This window comes from Salvelinus alpinus, chromosome 35 (assembly GCF_045679555.1).
Source record: "Salvelinus alpinus chromosome 35, SLU_Salpinus.1, whole genome shotgun sequence".
Taxonomy (NCBI): Eukaryota; Metazoa; Chordata; class Actinopteri; order Salmoniformes; family Salmonidae; genus Salvelinus; species Salvelinus alpinus.
The window spans coordinates 12,444,793-12,471,043 of NC_092120.1; the positions used below are offsets into that span (position 1 = coordinate 12,444,793).

Sequence of the window (26,251 nt, forward strand, 5' to 3'; positions counted from 1 at the left end):
ATATATATCAGGTTGGTGCTGGACTAGAAAAAATAAGCAGCACGACACCAGTTCACTTACAAACCACCTTCAGTCCGCTTCTATGCATTCTATGTTCCCTTTTTATTGTAAACATGGACATCCATAACACACTCTCACTGACTACATGACATGCTGGAAGTAGAATAGGCCATATTATTTTACAATATTTTTCAAAGCCTAATACCATATCTGTCTGTTTATTAGTAGCCTCACACTGAATGAAACTGACACTACAATAATAATTTGCCCCCCATATCAATAGGTCATGAAAAAATGTTGGTTTGGAGACAAGATGAATTGTGAAACAGTACAAGCCTATAGTGTATTGGTAAGGGCAAGGTGTTTTATTGAAGGTGGTTGACCATCACCAAGCTCCTTGGCTAACATTTCTAGAAGTGTTCAAAAGCCTTTGTCCACTCTGCACTTCCATTTCCACCTATCTAGGAATTGTGATGACCGTGCCTCGAGGCGACAGAGACACCTTGAGGAGCGCCCACCTTTAAATCCGATGCTCCATGACTTCAACCATGACCCCTAGCTGGGGGGATCCCTCAGGCGAGATTTAAACGAGCTCCCCCAGGTCCGCTGCGGGTCCTCTCACACCATTACGTTTACAAGAGATGAATAGACTTTTATTTAGCAGTTGGTTAAATATACTCATTCGACTATAGAGAGACGATTTGGGTAAATGGCTACACATTTGGGTGAATGGACTGACTGTAGGCTATGCGTAAATATTGAGACTAAAGGAAATGGGTGATTATGGAGGGGCTGTGACAGAATGTAGAGGTCTGCACGAACATTATTCTGCCCCCGAAAAATCGCGCGCGCCATACACATTTTTGGATAAAATACATTTCAATGCTCGTTTTAATGTGCATTAAAGCATTTCAGTTGATCATTAGACTTTTCTAGAAATAGTATCTCTGACATTGTCCAATTATTTGTTCTATCTTTTGCTATTATGGAGGACGGAAGGCAAGAAAAGCATACAATATCGGGATATTGATCCACGCCCATCACTGCAGAAAAAAAGTCGGTTCAGGGGGCTACACAATTCAGACTGGACACCGCGATCGATAAGATACTCTATCAGCCGTTTCCATGGAAACTCGCAGAGCAAGGACAGAGGCTGCCATGTATTTATTTACACCTGCCTATTTCATATACCTATGGTGATAATGAAAGTGTCCAGGAAATTAATGCAACGATGTTGGAATTTATATATATTCCACTTTTAAATAAATTATACAATGTGTAATAACTTTGAGTAGGCCTAAATAAAAAAAATTGTAATGGGACAGATATTTAACAATAGGGGTTTCATGTGGCAATAGAAAAAAATGAAAATACATTAAATTATTTCAGAAAAGCTAATAATGTTGAAATCAGCAGTTGTTTCCTGACATTGGAGAGGGCTTCTTCCGTTGTTGACCTCAATTTGGAGGTCGAGCAAGCATGATCAATGTGCTGGCCATTAGCTCACCATGAGCAAATGTAGGGGCAAGGCCAGAGAGCAGAGAGAAATTGGATGAGAGAGAGAGGGAGTGGTTGAGGGATTGCCTACGCTTTCCTCTTGGTCAGCACTGAAGATCACAACGTTGCACCAGAGCCAGACAGAATGTCAAGAGAACTTGACACCAGACATACTCTTGTCTGTCTGCAGTGTGCATTGAACTTATCACACTTTAAACAAGGGACTCATTGGCTCCTGGTGCTCCACTGGTCCGCCCTAAGTGGGGGGGATGGATATCATGATCTGGCCTGTGTTGATCATGTGTTGTTGTATTGATTGGCAATCGAAGCTACTGCTGAAAATGCAGGAGGAGAAGGGAATTGGTTGTGGGGACTTGCTACAGTGGATCTGGTGTACAATGCTGCGGTCATGGACATTGAGTCGTAGGAAACAGTGGTTATGGAAAACCATGTACTGTATATTGAGTGCCTTTTTAAAGATTTTCCTTCAATCTAGTTTGGTTTAAGTTCATGCAGCTTTCCGCTAACAAAAATGTAATCAAATTAAATCACATGCAAATTCCTAAATGATTATGTATTTCCTGACACTATTACATGATCTATTTCAGTGAAAACAACTACAATGTAACATTATAGGCTACATTTGTATTGTACAGTGCCAGGTAGTCAAGTAGTGGGTCAGAGTGCACCATTGCAGTGTATTGCTGAGATGGAGGGAGGGAGCAGGGTAGGAGAGGCTGTTCCTGTTTTGTAAGCTGTGACATAGTGGTGTTGATGGGCACGTGGCTCTGCAGAGTTGTTCAGGGGCTACTGGCCACTGCCTTGACCTTTGACCCAGGCCTTCATTGTGGGGGTTGGGTTCTCGACTCCTCGTACCTCCCATCCCAACACCTCAGTTCAGCCCCTCAAGCCTCCTCTCCTCCGCTACACCTTATTCCGATCAATGACAGTTTCATGTGGCTTCTCAGGCCTGCAGTGACGTGTGTCCTATTGATTTATCGACATTACTCCAGGCAACCAGACCCAAAAGCTTTCTCTCAGTAGGCAGCCAGACTCCAGCTCAGTAGAGCTACCACCCCCTGTACAGGATGGGCCCATGCCAAGTCATCGAACTGGAAACAGCACTGGTCGTAAGAGCATCACATTAGCAGCAGACACATCCAAATGGAATGTGTCGCTTAGCCAATGCCTTCTCCAGAGCTCCTCCATCCATTCTGTATCATCCACCATTCTATCCTCAACTGGACATTGAACAGGGACAATGGGAGCCGCACTCTCACACAAACACATACTGTCTCACCAGTTTCCAGAGGCGGCGACTCAGTTTTATGGTTAAAAGGTTATTTTCTCTTCTCTTGTCATGCCCATGCTTCATCCTTGTGGCTGTTGCTCTCATCTGCCTCTCCTGTGGGCCCCCACCCCCTCAGGCTCTATGGTGTCCAGTGAAAGGCCGGGGAGTGGGGTGCAGCTGGACACTCCCTGTGGCCTGGCCTCTGAGGGGGAGGGGTTCACCATTAGCATGGCCCACTGGCAGCTGGCTCAAAAGGAAGGGATTGGAGATCAGTGACCTGTCCACAGTGTCCAGCTGGGGGGTCATTTCACGGCCCACCTCCGGCCACGCGCTGGACAGCCATCTGTGTGTATTAGGCATCCTCTTATCGGGATGACCAACAAAAGTTACGAAAGCTGTTTGCCTAATCTGTGGAGAACCTCCAAAAGATGGCTACTGCCACAGCTGCCTCGGTGTGTGCTACTGCCACAGCTGCCTCGGTGTGTGCATCTGCAGTCTAATAAAATGCTTTGGTGCTTTCAGTATTACAACTATTACTGTGCTCCATCTGCACCTAATGACTGTGAATACTCTGTCCTATGAAGATAGTTTCTGTTTGTCACACATGTATTCCACATGTAAGACATAGATATGATCAGAACCATATTAAAATGTTCAACATCGGCTGCAGTGATTTTAGGGTGAAATCTCTGAATCGTGAAATCATTTGTACAGGGATGGAAAAAATGGTGTTCCTCTTTTTAGTGTGGAAGACAATGGAGGTAAATCAGCACAGATGGACTACCAGATCTACTTTACTCTCCCCATTCAGTTTGATGGCTCTGATCAGGGAACAGATTAGCACTGGTTTGTTACCCCTCCTCCCTATCCTCCTCCTCCTACTCCTCTGCCCTCCCCCCAACCTTTCATCATCCTCTCCTTCTCTGCCCTTCTGTCTTAAACTGTTTAAGGTGATCGAATTTTGCCCATCCTCCCAGTATGGTCGGAGGGGATCAAAGGTGACTGACCCTTGCCTGATTATAAAGGTTGGGGACCTTCATAATAAACAGGGATCCTGCTAAACAGATCTGGATTGCTAGATAGCACTAGCTATATGCCTAAAGCTTCACCTTTATTTCCGAATCCAATATCCTATTAGCATTTATTAATTCTGCTTTATTGATGTGTTCATATCAGAGAGTTGTTTAATACGATTTCATGTATCGAACATAATTTTTTTTATTTTTAAATTTGCTTTATTTGTCCCTTGAATGAAGGGACAGATACATAGATAAGCATCCTCGTTGAAGGCTGCTGGCAAGCAGAGCCATTTCTTGTCCTGTAACAGGATATCCTCACAAATAGAGGTGTAGAAAAGTGAGAACTGCCTCGTCTCATTTGCCCATAATAAGGGGGGGAAGGGGATGAGCCGAGTTTGGCCGAGGAGTATCGATTAATTTCCCAATAGCCTCTGGTCCATGAGCCGCGAACCCTGGCCTCTGTTGCTAGGTGACCACACCATCCAAGATGGAGCACAAGATGATGAAGGGTGACAGCAGAGCTGAGGGTCACTGGGGCCAGTGGTCATTCTGAGCCCCTGTGGGAGGCTTCGGACATGCAGATAATGCAATGAAACAGGATATAGGCTATATGGGCTATAGAGGTATCCTGCAAAGCATGAATATGTGTTATAAGGCGTTTAATGCCTTAGATGTGAAATCTCCCAGTGATATTCACAGCTTTCTGTACATTAGGCTCAAATCAATTGAATACGCATTGCAGTGTTTATGCAGCATAGGTTTTCCACCCTGGTCTAATACCTTTGCAGAATGGGTTAGGGTACATCAATACAACATGGACTCCCCCCTCTCAAGTAGATGCTTCCAGTTTTCTGAATCAGACATGAATGTGTACATGAATGCGCAGGTTGTTTGTAAACAAGGATATTGCATAAACATGGCTGAGGCAGGTTTGATACCTACCCATTGCCTGGATTCTGTTGATCAGCCATTTACCTGGAAACTGTTGATATAAGAACAATTCCGCAAATGTACAAGCAACCAGAAGGTAGCTATTTACTGAACATTTAGTAATGTTCTCTTCAGCCTTTTAAGGTTTCAAACATGCATGTTTCAAATACAATGTAAGTGCATTTCTATCCAGACTTAACTGTGGCCACTGTTTATTAGAAATGCACTCAAAATGTATAAACATTATGGGGACATTATTAGGCTTCAATTTACTTTGTGGTGTTTCTAAACCAATGTAATAAGAATCACCCTCCACCCACATAACACAACAATCTGAAGTGGGAATTTACAATACCTAAATTCTCTTCTAAAATGGTCCAAAAATGTATAAGACGAGACCCTTATGACAGGTAATTTAATCATTTAAAACTCTAAGCTCTAAAATACATTGTCCGGTATAAATATATGTTACCCCAACTAATAATATAGTTATTATCTTGACTCAATGATAATAAAATATTTACAATAGATTCAGAACACATTGTCAGTAATAATTCATACAATAGGTACCATTGCAGCCTTTTTTCTTATTGATTGCACATCGTGAGAGGGTAAAATGATACGGAGGGGAAAAAAGGGAAACATTTCAACTCACAGACAGATGTAAAAGGATCTACACCATTCTGGTCTCGGCAGTGAAGTTACCAGAAGGCAAAACCACATTGGGTTAAGGTCAGGGGGATAAGCCCATACTGTCAGCCATAAAAGGCCACCTTGTATTGTAGAGTTGCCAATGTAGCATTGCCTCCTCCCTGCATGAATCCTTTCCCTTTATCTTCTGCCATGTCTCTCATGTGAGCCTCAGTAGTTGCAGAGACATGTTTTATTTCTGTGTTTGAGTCCATATCCTGAGGACGGTTTGGAAGTTTATCTTTCTATTAATAATATTGGGGGGTGGGAATGTGGTTATGCATTTGCTTTGGTAGAAGGCAGGATGTTCTTTCCTCTTTTTTAAAAGCCCTGAGCTGGATGAGTATATTTTCTCTTAAACATTTGTATGCCTTCTGAGACCAACCTTTTTCTGCCCTGAGGATTCTGTAGGCCTCCCTGCCCGAATAACTGAAACAACACTACAGTACTAGCCTACAAAAAAGGAAGAATATGGGCAGTTAAGAGCTACAGTATGGACATCCAAATGTGAAGTTCACTGATAGGGAAGAGAAAAAAGAAAGAGTGAGAAAGAAAAGTCAGCCTTTCTCTCTGTGTAATTAGACTGATGTGACAAATTTGCCCCAAACATTTGGAAAATTATAATTTATTACAATTACCACAGAGAGCCCCTGTAGCAAGAGTGCTTGAACTCTGTGTGTTTGTGTGTGTGTGTTTGGCTGGGGAGAGTGAGGGGGGTGTTTGAGATAGTATCAATCGCCAGGCCAGGCCATTGAATGTATTGATTAGTTACCTTTCTTATTAACATGCTGATTAAAGAGAGAAGGGAGAGAACCGGTAGGCAGGAGAGAGACGCACATATGCAGCTGGGACACAGAAGAGCCCTGCCGCAAGCAGGGAGACAGAGCTCAGGCAGAGGATGCAGAACGGATTAAAGAACAGGACAAGGAACAGAAAGCAGGGGATAATTTGAGGAGAGGAGAGCTCCGGAGCAGGCTGCGGCTGCGGAACGGAGGATGGGAGAGGAGGGGAAAATGGATGCAGGTGCTGACCTGACAGGCAAACAGACGAGAGAGACGCTGACGGCTTGAAACCCTAAACAGCACCGACTGGACAACACTGAGCTAACCCGCAAAGACTCATACACTCTTGGCTGTAAGAGACACACACTCTCATGCTGACAGGCCAAGGCAAGCATTATGATGATAGAAAATAGAACAGTACGTATGATGTTAATCTATATGTAAATGTTTCATAAGTGGTATCTCTAATGCACAGTGGCAAATGGTCATACATTGTTAAGCAGTTATGATTAGGGAATTCATAAGATGGTTATGGATATTTCTGAGAAATGGGTTTTTATTCCAAGCGGGACTGAAAGGTGTGGAGGGCATGCAAGGAGGGAGATGATAGAACGGCAGGGTTTGTTTGTGTGTGTGTGTGTGTGTGTGCGGGGGGAGAGAGAGCATGAGAGAGAGACAGAGAGAGAATTGAATTGAGAGAGAGAGAGGCAGTCAGAGAGAGAGAGCATGAGAGAGAGGGACAGAGAGAGAAGCGAGAGGGATAGAGAGAGAAGAGAGAAGGATAGAGAGAGAAGAGAAGTGAGAGAAGGAGGGGGGTCAGGAAGAAAGAGGGGGAGAGGGGGTGTTCATGTGAGTTTGCTTTGGAATCAAATCTGTTTAACTATAGGTAGAATAGAAAATAAAATAGAATATGCAAGATCCAAAAGATATCGCATCAACATAGTCATAGGTATCCCAAGACAACCAAAAGGCATTAGCCGCAATAGGTTGCAATAAAGCAATCAGAATATTTTCTGATATTCTATTAGATTTGTTGTAGAAGAATCATAAATAGGTATTTTTTGAATAATTTCAGTAGGTACCATGCATGGATTCTTTAAAACTATATTCTGGGATTTGAAAAAGAAACAAAATGGGGTCCCTGACACTTGTTTTGGTATATAGCTGAGGGATGGGGCTAGGGAAATGTAACCCCTCTCAAATTCAAACAGCGCTCAAGACACAAGAACTGTGACAGAGTGGGATTATGGGCTTTCCATGGTGACATCATAAATTGGTTTACAGACAAATAATAATAGATAATAGACAAATAAGAAAGACAGTTCCAAACCTCTCTGCCAATAACAGCTAGTTTTCAGTTTTCCCCTCCCCACTCAGACCACTACCAGACAGTCCTAGCTAAATTCTTGCTTGAGAAATAGTTTTTTGCTAAAAAGCTTTGCCCATTTCAATATATTACAGTAAGGTACTTCATTGTTACTCAGAATTTTTTTGAGATTGATACGAAAACGGCTGCAATGGGCCTTTAAGCTCATTAAATGACTGGTGAACAGCTTCCCAAATCCCAGACTGTGGCTTTAAAGTTATGCAACAAAAAGATGCCTCTAAATATTTTATTGACCAGGAGGAATAAGGTGAGATTGTAACCATGACCTAAAGGCAATATTTATATCACATTACCTTTGACAAGAGACAATTTTCTTTATACAACTTTGGGGTTTTAGTTACACAAGACCAATTTGGCTGTGTTTAATGCTACTGCACTCATATGTTCCTGTAGGCCTATGTTGCCATCTGCAAAAACTGCACAAGGAAAGTCCGTTGTTGAGTAGCCTAATTCTAACGTTCAAACTTTACAGAACTCCTACAAAGTTAATGTAAGATGTGTACCAGAGCCTATGGAGTAAAACAAAGGGCAACTATATCGACCCTTCTAACCCGTCGAGCAGAATGTTGCATATTAAAACGTTTTTCCCTCTTTCGGGAAGCAAACATTAGCAATAAGATAATGTCATTAACATAAAGAATGGATGCCTGTAATTATTCTAACTATAATAGCGTTGTGATTTTAAGGTCTACATTTATAAATATGCAAGATGCCTATATTGATTAGGCTAAACATCAACAAATATGCACACACGCACGAGCACACACACACACACACACACTGAACACTTAGCCTACACTGAACTAAGCTAACTGAACTAAGCTAAAACAACTCTAAAATGTTGTTTTATCGAAGACCCTCATGTTGATAACATTTATGCCATCATTTTAGCCAACAGCTGCACCTGGCTGCACACGTGTGTCTTAATCTGAAAACTCGATGCATCGAAAAGTCGATACTCTTCAATTGTTAGCCTAGGCTAGGGCAAAAACTATCTGCGATGTATTATAATATATTGCTTTAATTGAATTGAGACCAGTGTGAAGAAGTACAGTAATTTAGGCTAATTGTTTATCTTATTGGGCGTTTGAATCTAAATGTTTTTTAATTGTTTGACAGGTTACAAATAACCTACGTGCAACATATTCTATTGCCTATAGGCCGTCCAAGTTTAATATTAAACGGTCAAATAATTCAAAACTAAAGTCAAATGACTAGAAAATTGTGTAAGCCATAAAAGCATAAGTGCACAAAGTAGTTCTGACCCTGACATTTAGGATATCATTAATGGCATTGGTAGGCTAATGACTGAATAAAGTTCATGTAAGATATGCTGCTATACTTTTAGAATAAAATAAAAATATTAGGACACAAAAAGATTAATTTCTAAATGGGTAAGTATCCTATATTCGCGCTCTTTTGGCACCTAAGTGAACCCCTGGGCTACATGTTGAGCTTCTGTTGATGTCTACCTGTCATTCAACGCAGTTGATATGTCTTTTGGATCTCATCAAAATATTGGATCAAAATTGGATCGCAAATATGAGTTTGCTTTCCAAGATGACACATTTATTAGGGAAGTATGGTTTTTATTGACACGACCTCAGCAAACATAGGCATAATGCACGGTTAACGACGTTTCAAACACAATGCGTTTGATTGAATTCTAAAGTATGCGTTATCCACAACTAAAAGTACATACACAATTGATTATCAAGTTATATGTCTATCGGATTTATTGACTCACTCAAGTATTGACTCACTAAAAACACCTCTATTGTCTTATGTTGTAAGTTACACGAATATGATGCAGACTTTCCATTGATGAATAGATCAATAGCCTAGAATTTTATTTTCTGATGTTAGAAATCTAATCAAGTCAAATGAATTCAATTATTGATTATTCTCTTGCATCAAGCGTCATGGTAGTAATTGATTTATTGATTGGCTGATGGGTGTGTTTTCGTTTTAAGAATTAATATATAGGCATAATGAAATAAAAACAATAAAATGAAACATCATACAGTTTCGGGGAGAAAAAGACCAAGAAAATATATATACTTTAGAGACAAATTAGTCTTTTCTTAGTATTACTTTTAAAAATGTTGCATGAGGTAGGCCTAATCATTTGATGAATAATTTGATTAGATAATTGCTTTCAAATTATTCTGCGGTTTAAAAAACACTCAGCACCATGGTTACAATGAAGGCTATTTCGTAATACCTTTTTAGTCAGCTATCTTTATTTACATTTTCTCTTGAAACTGACAAACAAATTGCACACCAATACAAATAAATATATAGATATTTCCAATTTCCAAGTTGGCCTATCACCTCTATAGCCTAACTTTTGCCTATTTATGGCATTAGCCGTTTCTACTTTTCCAATAGGCCTATAGTCTACCATTTATAGGCCAAATGCACCACCATGTGTGACAAAATATAAGATAATTTATGATATACAGTAGTTGAAATAAACATAATGTTAAAGGAACAGATAGCTTACAATATGTTACGCAAATCCCAAACTCAACCTCAAATGCCATCCATACACCTCTACGTCACCGCACAATGCCTACTCAGACCAACAAACTGGCGACATTCTCTTGATTTAAAGACAACTATTTCAACTATTTCAACTTTTGACATGCTCTGGCCTATTTCAAGTAACAGACATGTTAATGACCTTATATAAAGTGGAAATGCTGAAGTTCGTGTAACTGGGATTGGTGTAATGAAAATGATATTTTAGTAAGAGAATAGACAAAAGGACAAATATTTTTTGTGCCTATCAAAATATATATCCAATGGACTGAACAATGAACGTTTGTAATAGCTTTTACAATGCAAAAATGTCAAGATCTTTCAGTTTATTAGCGTATGGTTTGTTAACTCATTAAAATAAAAGTTAGTGTGTCCTATGCATATGGTGAGATAGGCCTACATAAGCCTATACTGACACAACGAAATTGGAAAGTAACTTCTGGATGCAAGGTTTTGTTGAACAATCACAAGCTGTTACAGGAGAGCACGTAACGTTTGTATGGTTTGGTTACATTTACGAATAAACACAAAGTAGGGCATGCATAAATAATGAGGAAATAAATACAGTTCATAATACAGAGTAAAACGTTAATAAATGTAATAACCTCGAATGTGTTCCTTTTTATGTTTCTCTTGCAGAATAGGCCTAACCCGAGTGTTTAGTGATTGGCAGAAGTATAGGGCAAGGTCTTGTGTTTTATGATTTGCCTGTAAGTTATTCGACTAAACTAATCTATTCAGTACATAAATATTGTAAATTATGTTTTCTCAATTAAGAAACAACGGGAATCTGATAACTCTCGAGACAATATGCCTACAGATCACATGTTCAGCGTTAACATGTTCCACATAACATCTTCACTATCTGTGTAGGAAACTTGAGGTTAGCTTAAAAGTAAATATGAAAATGCAAGCCGTGTGTGTGTGTGTGTACATGTGTCTGTGTGTGTGTGTTTGTGTGTGTGAGATTTCAATTTCATGCACTTGCCTATAGCTTACTAGGAAAAGTTAGTCTGGTAAGGAGTCTTGGACTATATGCTTAATGGCTAAAGCAGAGGAAACATACACGGTCTCAAAGCCATGTCTCTTATGGGCTAGAAGGTAAACAATCAAGGCACTGGACACGGTTTTGCTTTCAGGTTTCATGTGTTCCATCATTTGCGCAGAGAAATGCCTCTGTTTTCAAGTGAAATCATTTAATAATGCATGAGGGTTCTCAAGATGAAATCACCATCAAATAAGATCATAATGCTACAATCCCCAAGACTCATCTCAAACTCAGTAGGCTATTGTGTAACATAGAAGCACATAGTCCTCTGCTTCAAACAATTATTTGAAAACATTTGCCGGATATGTCGACTAGCCTACATTAGGAAATATAAATTAATATAACGGAAACTCTCCCTGGGTAGGCTTATGTCTTTTCCTGGTGGCTATGCATCATATAGTCCTTACTAAACATAACATGTAAAGCAAAAACTGATTTGTATGAAGGTCTAGAGCGATTTGAAGCTAGTATTAAGATTGAAAATGAATTTACAGATATAGATGACCAAGGGAGTTGTGGCCTACTTTTCCTTCCTCGTAGATTTCATGCGTCCATTGAGGTCAACTTGAAATCTGTGACACAATAGGCTTATAATAAGAGTAAACATTTGCTTTTTTTTGTTATGTATCTGTGCCTCAACATAGCCTGATTAAACTCATCAGATCTTTGCGTCAGGTATGATATTTGATATTTTAATGTTCAACAAATATAATACAGTGACATCTTTTCCTCGCGTTTATTCTTGTCATCATTATGGTTGTCATTGTTGGTATTATAATGGAAATAGGCATATGTAGCCGGGAATAGGCCTGTGTAGCCTACAATAGGCCTATAACATAATATCTTGTCTTAGATAAATGGCTAAATGGTGTATGATTGTGTGCTATTTGAGGTGAAAGTGGCATCCAGTTTGGTAGGCCTTCAAAGCAAGAGCTCAGTCCGTTAAACCTATCGGCTATGTGATTATTATGATGATAAAATATAGGTAAGGACAGTGGGTAGATTTGGATAAGAATCTATGAATTAAGAATTTTATGTGAGCAGTAGCCTTTACAAACTAAAATCATTAAAGAAGATGACATTAGGCTGGTGTTTTAGTCCGATAGCAGCGTAGGTCAAAAACAAAACAATATCCACATGACGATATATAGTCTATTGATTTGCTTCTTGGCAAAGAGAGAAATAACCGGACAGTCTCTTTTTGATTTCGTCGAGAATAGCCTGGTGTTGTTTTTGTAGTACCTTAATCAACGTGTGGATTTGACAAAAATGAAAACAGTAGCCTACTGTTTGTCTTTCTGTCAATTACATATATTGTTATTCGGATATGAAGCGAAGTTGAGGGCCACATACTCCAGGCCAGCGTCTGAGTGCTGAAGCTCGGGTGTCAGCATGCCTACTCGAGTTTTCCAGCCACAGAAGGTGATCTTTCACCCCGACCTCCTAAAATACCTTTTTATTTTCGTTCTGTAGCTGCTGACCATTTTACCTCCAGCTACTTGCTATCCATACATGTATCTCACCATCCAGGCTTTCTCTGCGCGGATCGATAGGGCAGCATCTGCTCCAGGAAGGCATCGGTCCCACCGCTCACGGAATTTTTTCGAACGCCAGAATTGCTCATCTCTGAAAATTAAACTGACAGTTAGATATGATTAGTATGCCTAGTATCAACCACATCTCCTTCTCTCAACTCCCAAATCTCTCTATCTGACACACACACACACACACACACACACACACACACACACACACACACACACACACACACACACACACACACACACACACACACACACACACACACACACACACACACACACACACACACACACACACACACACACACACACACACACACACACACACACACACACAGTGGACTCACCAAATATGTGCTGTGTTAAATGAAAAGCCAGAGCAATATCTGCTATAGGTAGAGTATCTTATGTAAAAAGGTCGCATTTAAACGAATGGCCTCATTGATTTTGTTTAGAACTACAGATTGAAGTGTGCAGTCTGGTGTCAATGGGCCTGCTCAGCCGTGGTTTGAGTGCTGATTAAGAGGTTCCCTAAATGAATCAGTTACAAGCGTGTCACTTGACAACGTTTATGTGTAAGAGGTTGGATTTACATTTCCCTCAAATCTCCAAAATAAGATAAAAAAAGAAGCTTTAAAGCAGGAGGACATTATAATATAATTCAAATGAGCCCTATGGAGAGATACCGATTTAAGTATTCCAAAATGGGTGGTGAGAGTCTACACCATGTAGTCAATATAAATAGTTTTTCAATAGTCAATAAGACTGTAATGCGATTCTTATAATTGCATATTCATGACTAATAACATTTGTTATTATTAATAGACCACTGTTCCTAATAATAATAGTAACAGGGTAATATTATAATAATCACACAATAACAAGAATACAACCACCACTACTACTACTAGTAATAATAATAATAAAAAAGGAAAATATGGACAAAATACTATTGTTTACAGTTAAATCTGCAGTCCGGCATCAGGCTAAAGATAATAATAGGTTTGTGTAGCATGGATGGACACAAAAGCACAACACAGTAGGTTATCTCAGTGAGCTACAGTAGCCTAACCGTTGCAGTCCAGGATCAGGTGAATTAAATAGCTGAGCCATGGACAGGGTGTTGGCATAATTCATAAACTCTGCATGCTATTAGATAAAAAGGCTTAACTTTGGGGTTGTGAGAAAGGGTTCGTCTTCACCTAGTTGGTAAAACCCTGCCCCCTCCCTGGAGACGTTGGCCGAAGAGAAAGGGTTAATTGGAGTTGGAATTTCATTGCACATCTGTCAGATTTTTAAGACTGTGACGTAGCCTACTGAAAGGAGCGAGTGTGAGCGGGGGGAGGAAGAGAAGCGAAAGAGTTGGTGGGGCTGAAATCGATGAAGTAGCAGGCTGAGGGAAGAGGAGGAGGAAAATCTCACGAGATAATGAAAGAAAAAGAGGAGAGCTGCTAGGTAGAGAAGAGCAAGGCTACATATGGACGTTTGACTTAAAAAAAGACCAAAGGACAGGGAAAGGACGTATACCTAACCGCCAATTGTTTGGCCTCTTGTTTTATTGTATGTAGCATCCCTCGGTGCATCTGACCAATTGTGTGAATCTGCGCGGACAGGCTGGAAGACAAGAGACAAGCGACACAATCGGAGAGATGCAGAGGACCGACAACAGACGCGGATGCGCTCATATAACAGAATAAGGTAAGAATAATACAATTAAGAGGCCACATATCTGTTCGTTTTTGGTGTCGTTATATCTCAAAACAACTTAAATGCTCAGACATTTCCTAAATAGAACATATGACCACCATTCGTTGTCCGAATTGTGTTGAGAAATATGCAAACATGACGCACGTTAATGTCCAAAGAATCGTGTGCGCGCTCATCGAGTATTTAGAACTTTGCTTGAGAGGCAATAATGTGATTTGTAAGAGTGGATTTGCCTGTGTCATTTTTTTGTGTTACACATGCATTGATCGGCTCTCGTAGGAATGAAACAATTACACTTAATGTTTGAAATGCTTGTGACTGTGGTTATAGTCTACAATAGCCTAGACGTCACTATTGCATGAGCAGGCTATAACTAAAATACAGACGAGTAAACATTTGATCTCCCGCAGGCAAAAGAGCGACGATTCTGCGGAGGAACACAGTTGAGCCCCAAAGAAAGGATGAGAAGAGTGTTGTAGCACAAATCCAAATAATGTGATAGTTCATCTTACTGAAGCTGCTTCACACTTGATTTCCTGGAGTTTGAAGGAGTTTAAAGAGACTACTTAAGTTGTTATCAGATAATTAATTGGACAGTATAGAAGCACATAAATCAATCCATTCAGAAATCAATAAATCCATAGTATTGTGCAACAGGAGAAGGACCATCCAGACTGCTAGTCTACTGTTAAACAACAACTAGGCTACTGAAACAACACCATCAAGATAGAAAAAAAGGGAAATTCACTAAATTCAAAATGGATGGAAGCCTAGGGGAGATGTCTGTCCAAATCCACTCTGAGCTCCACAATCAGGATGGCAGAGCGATGCTGCATTCACGGGACCTTTCAGCTGCTTTCCCCAGGCCCTCCCTTGGGGGGCACTCCATGTCCCTGGAGCCTGAGCACCGACCTCCAGGTTTCGACCACTCCATGTCAGCGCTGGGCTATGGAGGAGATGCTCCATCTAGCTGTGGCAGCACGTACACCACACTAACCCCCCTGCAGCCTTTCGATGACAAATTTCACCACCACCATCACCACCACCATCCCTGCCTGCCGGTCAGCAATGTCATCGGGAGCTTTACTCTCATGCGTGAGGACAGAGGCCTGGGTGGCAACTTCTACAACCCTTACGGCAAAGATCTGGGGATGACACAGAGTCTTTCACCACCTTCTACAGGCTCTGGCTTGGGGACACCCATGCATGGTTACGGGACACTGGGAAACAGCCCCAACGGCAATGGTGGCCAGATGCTTCCAAGTGGTTACGAGGTCCACGGGGGCAACATCTTCTGCAGGACGGCAGACTTCGGCAGGGAGATGTCCCCTCCAGGGCTGGGCGGCGACTCGTCAGTCAGCCATCAGCTGAACAAGATGGAGGCTCACCAACACGCGCCCAGCCACAATCCTCACATCTACAGCCAGCACTATCAACACCACCACCCCAGCCAACAGTCCTCAAAGGCCGGGGAGCTCCCCCACTCCTCGTCCTCTTTGCCCAGCAGTGAGGGCATGCTGCCCAGCTCCCAGGGTGGTGGAGGTGGAGGGGCTGGAGAGGAGATCGACACCAGGGACGTGGCCCAGAGGATCATCACTGAGCTGAAGAGGTACAGCATCCCCCAGGCCATCTTTGCAGAGAGGGTGCTGTGTAGGTCACAGGGCACTCTGTCTGACCTCCTGAGAAACCCCAAGCCCTGGGGCAAGCTCAAGTCTGGCCGCGAGACCTTCAAGAGGATGTCCCGCTGGCTGCAGGAGCCTGAGTTTCAAAGGATGGCCTCACTGCGGCTGGAGGGTAAGATCTTTTTCCATTTCTCTCCACCTCTCCATGTTTTTCTCCAAAAATCCAACACGATCTGTATGCTGCTCAGAGGAATGAAAAACGAGTTGTGCATTTCCTATGTTCCTAAAGGATATATTTGAATGATAGGTCCATAGTTTGTACGGTTACAGAGCATTCAAGGAGCAGGGTACACAATGTATTGTGATCTAGTTAAACCATTAGAGTGGACATTTGTCCTTCATAAATGAACCATGGAGATCATAATTACAAGGATTATTGTTGGTGAAACCGCCATAATATACTATTTGTTTGTGCATGCCTGACGTTAAGAGTTGGGGAGATAGTTAGGAAATGTTGTTTCTGTTGTGGAAAGATACACTTGTTTTTCACCCACACTTGATATGAATTCCCCATATCTGGGAAAAAATGAAATGAATATAGGTGAAATGGGAGTACAAGATAAAACAACATTATGAAAAAAAAAATGCATTTTTAAAAGGCAGTACATGATTTGTTGGTTGACATCTGATATTCTTTAGGGATATGCACTGAAGAAGATAGCACAATATACAGTGCTGTGTTACCGCGTTGTCACTCCATAGGGACTGAGAAGCCATCTGATACACGAAGCACAGAAAGAGATCCAAGTGAACACAGTAATATGATATGGGCTGAGAGGAGTGTGCATATGTCGGCAGGGGTCTGTGAGCTGTGCAAGCAAGCACAGTTGATCACAGCTTTTCACTATCTGTCAGCAGCCCAACTGATTAAGCCCAAAAGCACAATAGGGCTCATAAGTAATGATTGTGCACTCTTGCAATCCTCTCACAATTATTGATCTTTGATTGTGTAGCTCTCTGAACACATGTGTACATCCTCAGTTCGACAAAATGTTACACTAATCATACTCAACCCAGTTACAAGTGATTATCTCTTTTAGATTTCCAAGGTTTCTGTTATGTGACAGCTTTGGTGTCTACAGTACATATTCAATGCATCCTATCTTTACTTGAAGCAGTGTTATTGTGCAAGGAAGGAAACATTTTTCCCCTGCCGCTGAGGTGTTGTGCCATCTGTAAACATTAGCATTTTTTGCATTTTCAGAAAACATCACCTTTTTATCATAGATGACACAACAATTTGGATTATCTTGCAGTATTCTTGTTATTTTACCTCAACGATCAAAGATTTTTTTTTCACGACTCACTGCTCAAAATTCAAGGAGCAGATCAATCCTAGTGATAAAAAATTAAGGCGCTTACATGGGGGATGTATTGCAAGCGTACTAACATTTGACAATGCTTCTCCCCCACACAGTCTACACTTGCATATTTAGTTATTCGCAAAGGCACAATTTGGACAGCTCTGCACTTTTCTACATAACCTACTTTCTGAGGGGGTTGTTTTTCTCTTCCCGGCCAACCCCCTTTTGTTTAATTACAAGCCTCTATTGATTTCCATGGGAAAGAGCAGCACGCCATGCCCACACATACCTCGACCGCATCGGCAGATCGAGACAGGAATTAGAATGCACAGTGCCCTGTGCTCCCTAGTCTGAAGATAGCTCAAGTGTTCTTTGCTTCACGCCTTAAGTTTTAAGATGATCCACCTTAATGCAGCACTCCCTTTAAATACCCACCAGCTCCTTCAGCATCTCAGTGTCTCAGCCAGCTCTCCATGTTTATTGTTATCATGCCAGTTATCTTCCCTCGACATAATGTTTTATTATGCAAAGCTTTAGGATAAATGGTGGACCTGATTATGTAATGTCATCGTCTTTTAATATTTCTCTTTATGTGGAGACATTCTGAAGCGCTTACATGGAGAAGGTCATTTTACTTTCTCCTGTTTAGAGGTTATGCTCTCTGGATTACTGCACTGTATATTAGATGCATCTTCAGGCCAACCTCTGGCTGTGGAGGAGGCAATCAGGCTTTAGTCAGAGAAGAAGGCAGGGTGCAGCTAAAGACCACGCAGTGGTGCTTGAACACTTTAAGTCGCGAGGGATCAGGGAACCTAACTTTAAAGATGATGGCTGAAGCCCTTGACTGAAGGTCTAAATGAATAAGAAAGGTCAATGCGGTTTATGTCTCAGGTCCAGTGGCTGCGCCATCCCCCAGTAATGAAAGCCATGAAGCCAATCCACTGTATGTACGCTACTATATTCAGTTCAGTTATCCTAGCTCAAAGGTCACAAGGGAAACATTTGCATATCAAAAATGAGTAACATTCCAGTATGGTTTTAACAGCCCAGTCTCCCAAACAAACAATGTTGTTTTTATTGGGTTGTTGCAGCTCCCCATTCTGGCGCTGAAGGGGTTAACTAGCCTCTATGGGTCGAGGAGTCTGAGCTGCACAGATTTAATCAATAATTTCTATCAGCCCCTGGCCCAAGAAATCAGCAGGGGGTGGGCTGGGGCTGGAGGGGGGACAGGGAGGGGGTCGGCTAGGAGGGGGTGGAGGTTCAGACGCCGGGGGGTAGGGAAAGGGCTTTCGATAACGTTTCAGCAACACGAGACAAGGGCATACATCATGATCAGGGGCTGTTCCCACGATCATAAGAAGCCTATAGGGGAATATTTATGTCTCCAGGAGTAGCCCCAGTGCCAGGGATTTATAGCATGGTAATTGCAAGCCTTTTACACATGATTACAGCATAAGGAAGCATTTACTTAATGGTCGGCGTTATGATCGCCAGCGAGGGCGGGAGAAAAAGATAGGATGGAGGGGCAGTGGAAGAAAGGAGGTGTAGGACACCCTGACTCCTCCAACAACCCATAATTCCACAGTACAAGCAAGCTAACCACTACTTTCATGTCATTGCTTTCATTACCATGCGTTTCTGAGCACAGGACAGTATGGGTTCTATAGCTGCAGTCTTCGTATTGACATGGTAGGAATGTATAACGCCAGTAAAACATGTAGCAGTTGGGAAAACCTATTCATTTTAGTTGTGGTAATATTGGCATGCTTCAGGAATTTCAGGCCGTTCGGATTTTAATGAGAAATGGTTCGATAACTCTCAGAAATGTAAATGAGCTGTAGATGCCTAAAAGGTAACAGGCCCTGTAATCTCAAGTTGACAAGAGGTTAGACATCCCAGAGTCTAACATTTCCTTCAGATAATGATTCAGAGTAAATATACAGTGGGAATTACAGCACAATGTATTAAGGCACAACATTCACATTTGCTAAACTAGACCTCAGCTATAGGCTAGTACATTTGAAATGTCGTCGTTATGATGGCACTACTAATAAATGTCCTAATGATAAAATATTTATCAGTTGTCTTTGAGTTGCCGTTTATCATTTGCACTACCGTGGGTTTACAGCAAATATCAGGCCTATCAACCCTCAGTGTGTGAGATGATTTTCAATGGGGAGATATACAGTAAGCCAATCTATCTATTGAACATCTCAGCGCCTTTCTTGGAGACTGGGGGCGGCCTCGCTGTGTGTATGTGGTGTGTCACTGCTTACGCTTTAAAAAGACCTTCACCATCAGCAAAAAAAGAAATACAACCACACGCTGCTGATTGAGGTCTTAAAAGTGTGCATTTAGGTAATTACAAGAGTCACCCAAATATGTTTTAGTCCACATAGGGCTTCTGAACACTCGGAGCAGTGCAGACTCTGCTTGTTTCAAGCCTCTCTGACGTAACCTATTTAATAGAAAATAAATGAGTTCTCCCTACAGTGATTATCACTTACTCTCTCCGCCTCATGTAAATGACTTTTATGAGAAACGAATGATGTTGGAGTGTCCACTAAGACAAGTCAGCGGGGAAGAGGAGGGAAAAGGAGGAAGAATGAAGGGGGGGGGGGGGGGCTGTCTTAATTTATGAAGACAACGGTGGGTGTAGTATTTCCAGTACATACAGTATCTATTGTAGGCCTACTTGTATATGTGGTCAAATGTTTAGTTGTGGGCAGAGTAGCCCATACACCTTGTATTGTCTAATCCTCATATGGATGCACTGCAGACACAGCCCATAGCCTATACCGTTTTCTCTCAACACTCTAATTAGGCTACATGTAAACATTGAACAATATACCATTTTAAGTGGGTCATTTCAAATGACTGAATTTTCTCTCAGAGACATTATGTTCTTTTTCCTTATGAGGACTGCACTGGCTGCTGTATACTATGGTCCAGGACTGCACTGGCTGCTGTATACTATGGTCCAGGACTGCACTGGCTGCTGTATACTATGGTCCAGGACTGCACTGGCTGCTGTATACTATGGTCCAGGACTGCACTGGCTGCTGTATACTATGGTCCAGGACTGCACTGGCTGCTGTATACTATGGTCCAGGACTGCATTGGCTGCTGTATACTATGGTCCAGGACTGCACTGGCTGCTGTATACTATGGTCCAGGACTGCAATTGTGAATAGCCTACGGAGCATTAACACTTTTCACTCTCCTGTGGATGATGCACAGACTTGCACATTAGTCATTTACCATCCTAATGCAAAAAGCCTTTAGGGACTTTACTGCAAAAATAGCTTGCAGGCTACTTATAGTCTACATTTGGATCCTATTTGGTTGGCATGGCAAATTTTACCGACCTCAAGTTGGCCTCTCTTTTTTGCCTTGGAAAACGTCTGTTATTCCTGTAGAATGACAGCCTCTGCCCCCATTGCTACATCTCCGTCCTCTGTCCTGGATAAGTGTAAACGGAAAACAACAACTTGGAATTTAGTCAAACTGAAATTCCAAATGAAAGCGAGGCTAAATTGTAGCTGAGTCTTACCAGTAAATGTGTGAAAATGTTTAGGTAAAACTGTAACACTAATTATTAAACAAAACTTTGATAGTCAATAATAACAACAACATAAGCCAGAACTGCAGGTAGGCCGATTGAAGTAGCCAATGTTGTTATGCAGGAGGTAACATTTACATTTTATTTCATGCTCTATTCTAGTGTAGGCTAATTCTGAAAACTCCCCACTTGCTCATGTACTTGCTCTGTGTTAGCCTCATTTTCCCACCACACACAGGTCAGGTGTCACACAGGCGCACTGACTTGTCACAGGTCCGCACATGCCAACAGAAAACAGAGCAGCCTAACCTCAGTGACGTGTACACTGCATTTGCTTTTCGTGAACTAACACTCGCACTTTACTTTCCCCCGCTACTAGCACTGACTTTGCTGATAGCTACTATATTGAGGAACAATATACTTACTATGAGTGAGATATGTGGTTGTCTCACCTAGCTATCTGAAGATGAATGCACTAACTAATCTGGATAAGAGTGTCTGCTAAATTACTAAAATGTCAATGTAGACCTATTCAGTAAAAAATGAAATGCGGGCCTAGAAGAACTTGTTAATTTGTTATTTATCTGTAGCCTACTTTATGTTTTTTCTTTGCTGATGGGTGGTAATGTCCATGACAATAAATATTTTTAGGCCTAGTCTAGTTGTCTAGTCAGCATTTATCCAAGTTGAGTGGCCTACTTGCATGTAATAGTGTGACAGCCTAATGTCTAGATTTCTGGTGGATTAGGTTGATTTTACCAACTGTGCAGTGAAACAAGTTGCTGATTCATCTCTTTTAGCGAATCAAACTTGCTTAGCTAATCTGTTTTCCTTCAACAAATCCACTTTCTCTCACCTAATCCATTTGTCCTAGTTAGCTAGCCAGTCTGTTTTAGCTAACCCATTTTTCTACTTCTTCTGCCTACAGCTTGCAAGCGGAAGGAGCAGGAGCAGAGTAAACTGGAGCGCAACCAGGGCCCCAAGCGCACCAGGCTGGTGTTCACGGACCTCCAGAGGCGTACCCTATTGGCCATCTTCCGGGAGAACCACCGGCCAGCCAAGGACCTCCAGGTCACCATCTCCCAGCAGCTGGGCCTGGAGCTCTCCACCGTCAGCAACTTCTTCATGAACGCCCGGCGCCGCAATGTCAACAAGTGGGCAGAAGAGGGCCGCCCCTCCTCCACAGGCTCCTCGGGCTCCAGCGTGTCCTCCTCCGCCGTGTCCTGCAGCACGGCCTGATGGGATAGAGGTGGGCTGGGTGGGCGTCGTGGCAGCAGAGGGCACATAGACTGGTCTAGGTAGAGATCAGGCGTAATAATGTACTCCTCATTATCAGAGGGAGTGATGGAGTTGGCGTAGTTTACTTTTTTATGAAGAATTATCACAGAGCATTTCAGACCAAAGTTGATCACTCCTTGATATTGAAGGGGTGATACCCAGAATAATATGAGAACTTGTATGAGACAAGTTCCTATAATTGGAATGGTCGTGGGTGAATAGTTTATTTGAATTTTAAGAGGGTAACAGTGAGCATCCTTGATTTCTATAATTTCATCACATTCAATTTTAATATGGTAGGTTATGAAATCAAATCTAATTTCATTTGCCACATGCTTTGTTAACAACAGGTGTAGACTAACAGTGAAATGCTTACTTACGGGTCCTTTTCCAACAATCCAGAGTTAAAGATGAAAAGTAAAAAATAAAAATAAAAATGACACAAGGAATAATATGGTTATGAGGCTATTAATAATCAGGAGGAGCCATACTTTTGTTTGCCCTTAGGGCTAATTTCATCTCCCTTACTAGAAACAGAAATCAAGAGGCATCGCTGCATTGCATAACACCCCTAATTCAAATTTTCACCGCCCGTTACATCGACAGATCTCCATCTTCTTATATTCTTTGTTTCTCTGAGGAGTCAAGACGAAGGTCACAGAGAATAACATGGGGATTGTGACAAAATCATAGCTCCATCACGCTTTCTAAAGAATGAGGCATGTGTTCCCATATAACACGGTTCGCTGGACTGCAGAACTCTTTGGATGATCAGGAGGTTATTTCTCTCTCTACGATTCTCCGTTTTCAATCATTACCTGTCACGAGAACCTTGACTTGTCTTTTACAGTTCTTGACAACGGTTCCAGCTTGACTGAATCACAGTTTTCAAGGAGCAACCTTGGTGTGTCTCACTTTAAATCGGGACAGAATCTGTAAACAAGGGCAGAATTTCAAGGGATGCCAAGTCAGAGACTTTTTGATGAAACCCTCCAGCTTTAGGACATTGACTGACCTACCAAACAAAAGCTCTGTAGCCATTTTGACTCAACCAAAACACTTTGAACACGACGGACGCAAAGGAAAGAAGTACTTGTAACACAATGTATAGTAATGGTGTAGTATTTTTTCCACTCATGTTTCAAAACACTTAACTGAACAAACCTCGGCTCCATTGCAAATCTTTTTTTTACAGATGCCTAGAAAATGGAGGAATGTGATTCTTTCAGCCCTTTTGTACAGATTTCAAGCACATTGCTCTATTTATAGAAATCCAATGGAAGTATGAGTTGTTGTTCCAGTCCTACTACGTACACCAAGGTCATTTTAGTTCCTCAAGGAACGGTTTTAACATGCCTCTTTATAACCAGTTTCATTGGAGCAAGAATTTAAAATGCCATTGCTGAACTGATCAATGTATTTATTACTGCATTTGTGTATTTATTGTTTTTCTTTTGTTTTCTCTCTATTTATTTGGTTATTTATTTATGCTATCTATATACTGTAAGTATTTCTTTAATAATGCTTTGTATGTCTGTGTGAAACTGACTTTTTTTTTCTGATGGGCACTTTTAGTTGTAGAATCCCATCATAATACCAAAGATTAAGATTGTCCTCCCTGAATGTATGGCCTAAACCCCTTTCCTCTCCCCCCGACTCCCAGTGATGTTACGTATCTCTCTCTTTAAGGCCTTTGTTTTTTTTTATAGAATAATGGGGATTTCTTTACTATTGGCAAATGTCTCTGTGGTCAGGTCTTATGCCGAGGCTAAGCTTGTTTGAATGTTGTGGTAATGTGACATCTCATAGGTTCACAGGTTGCTTGTAAAATTGTGTTCAAACATCATTCAGCAGAGTGTCTGGAGTGTCCAGGGTTGCACTTACGGAGCATTTCAGGCTCTTAAGTGTGAATCCTTTGAGACCCCATGGAAACATGCATGCTGTGCATCTTCCTGGGGTTTGCATAGCAGTGACTCCCCTTGCTGCATTGCACACACTCCTGTCTATGTCCTGCTCAATGTGATTTCACCATCCTCCAGACTCATCCCTTCTGCCAGTCTTCTCAGTTCCACAGGCTCTTCTAGCATTTTCTCGTTTTTGCTTTGGCGGGTAGTGGGGAGGGATAGCTTGTCCACCAGCTAACGTGCGCTTCTCCTGTCTTTAACCTTGGGAGGGGCGTGTTGTCGGGGCCCCCTCACAGCGTGCACTTGAAAGACGGGCGGTCATGAAAGAGGCCATCGACTTTTGCAGACTTCAAAGGGAGCCTTTTTTATCCATCTCCTCTCTGCGTATCTGGTTTAAGGGTCCGCTCCTGGCCAGACCCGTGGGCTTAGGGGCATTCAAAGGGGGCGGGGAGATCAGAGAGGTGGCTGAATCACCCCTGAACAGGGTGCAATGTTTTGGGAGAGGGGGTGGAAGGGCACAATAGAGTAGAATTAAAGTTTAATGAGCAACAATTGTAAGCATGCTGGGACCAAGGGAGGGGGCCAGTCTGGTGCAGGGAACATGAAAACCCCTACCAGTTTTGATGTTCCTTTTTTTCTAGCTTGTCATATGGTGTTCTATCAAAGACAATAGGATAGGTCCCCATGACACCTTTATTTTTTTTTACACTGCCCATATTTTAGAATAGAGTCTGCCCTCAAATGGGAGAGACTTCTCAGTCATTGTCTGCTCTGTCTTAACTGAGGAGAGAACTCCCCTTTGTACGGAGAGTTGATAGAGTATTGCAGGTGGTCTGTCATCAGTTTACGCCTGTTGCACCCCCTAGCGGAGTGTAAAGAAATGTCTCTCTAGATTAAAGGGCGTCTTAGGCGAGGATGTTTTCAAGCTCTTCTGGGGCTTAAAAACACAGGTACATTATACACTAAAGTATAGCTGAATATGCATGGATACCCTCTGATATTGTTTTTGTACTATAAGTGGGGTTATCATTCCATCTTAATTAATACACCAGAAATCCAAAGATAGTGAAGTCCAGTGAGATGTGTTAAGTTACAGTATTTTTAGGTTCAGCATTTGTGGTTTGAACTGAGAGATTGACATGAAGTTGTGACTGTAGAGGAAGTATTTTGACTCCGTAACCCGTGTTCCATTTGTCCCCCTGTGTACATGAATACTTACCCATCTACCTCAACTGTGTGAGATGTTGTGTGGCAAAGAAGTTTCTTAACCAAAGATTCCATCCTTTCAGGGTGTATGTCTATCTGTCTGTCCATCTGTCTCTCATGCTTTTTCAAAACCAAATGTGCTGGAATCAATCTGTTACAGGAGCAACCAAGCCCCATCCAGCCAAAGCGTAGTCCACTGCACTACAGAAGTCATATTTACCAATAATCTGTATATAATCATTTTCAAGACCAAAAAAGTAGGTGACAATCCAAGCAAGGAGGATCTTGCTGTAATCAACGTTGCCTATTCCTTGTACCAAACTAGAACCATGTGACTTACTGTAACAGTTATGAAAGCCCAAGAATCAAGAGTTCAACCAAAAACAAAAGGTCAAGAGGAGACTAAAGCTATTTTTTCACATTTGTAAAACCATTATTCCTTTTCCAATATGTTAGTGTATTTGAAATACTGTTTGATCCCACTGTTGGAAGCAGGAATAAACGACTCCATTCAAAAGCTTTAACGAGGCCAAATTGAGGGAAATATTGTATTTGACATGGGTTTGTGTCTGGGTTCCTGAACTAGGACTCACCCACCATACGTATCGTGCCATTCTCGTCCATGTGTTAGACTAACTAATGAATGTGGCTAACCAACCAAAGGCTTAAAACACAACACTTTACATGTCAATCATGGTGGGACATTTTGTAACAACAACTAAAGAGAATCCCTTTGAATACCTCATGTGAAATTGTTTGTTGTGATGTTGCACCAAAAAATTAAAATGACTCATTTGTAACCCAATTTAGTTTGTTGGTCTGCTGACTTCATTCACGCTGCATGGCAACACACAGGATGTAGGTCTACATACGCTGTGA

General features: G+C 41.7%; 1 protein-coding gene across 3 annotated transcripts; it reads left to right on the plus strand.

The window, feature by feature from the left end:
- Window positions 1-6,244: 6,244 nt before the first annotated feature.
- LOC139564645 (hepatocyte nuclear factor 6-like) lies at window positions 6,245-26,177 on the plus strand. Of its 3 annotated transcripts, none has more exons than XM_071384356.1 (4): window positions 6,245-6,626; window positions 14,298-14,427; window positions 14,847-16,230; window positions 21,913-26,177. In XM_071384356.1, the coding sequence occupies exons 3-4, from the start codon at window positions 15,195-15,197 to the stop codon at window positions 22,221-22,223; spliced, it is 1,347 nt and encodes a 448-aa protein (XP_071240457.1). In that variant the 5' UTR covers window positions 6,245-6,626; window positions 14,298-14,427; window positions 14,847-15,194; the 3' UTR covers window positions 22,224-26,177. The 3 variants fall into 3 exon arrangements, with proteins under 3 accessions (XP_071240457.1, XP_071240458.1, XP_071240456.1); XM_071384357.1 differs by having other exon boundaries at window positions 6,245-6,561; XM_071384355.1 differs by lacking the exon at window positions 6,245-6,626 and having other exon boundaries at window positions 14,084-14,427.
- Window positions 26,178-26,251: the final 74 nt, after the last annotated feature.

Excerpts from the sequence above, each read along its gene's own strand:
- LOC139564645 (XM_071384356.1), top strand. The coding sequence starts at position 15,195 with ATGGATGGAAGCCTAGGGGAGATGTCTGTCCAAATCCACTCTGAGCTC. Across the intron at positions 16,231-21,912 it reads GGCCTCACTGCGGCTGGAGG|CTTGCAAGCGGAAGGAGCAG; the intron begins GTAAGATCTTTT and ends TTCTGCCTACAG.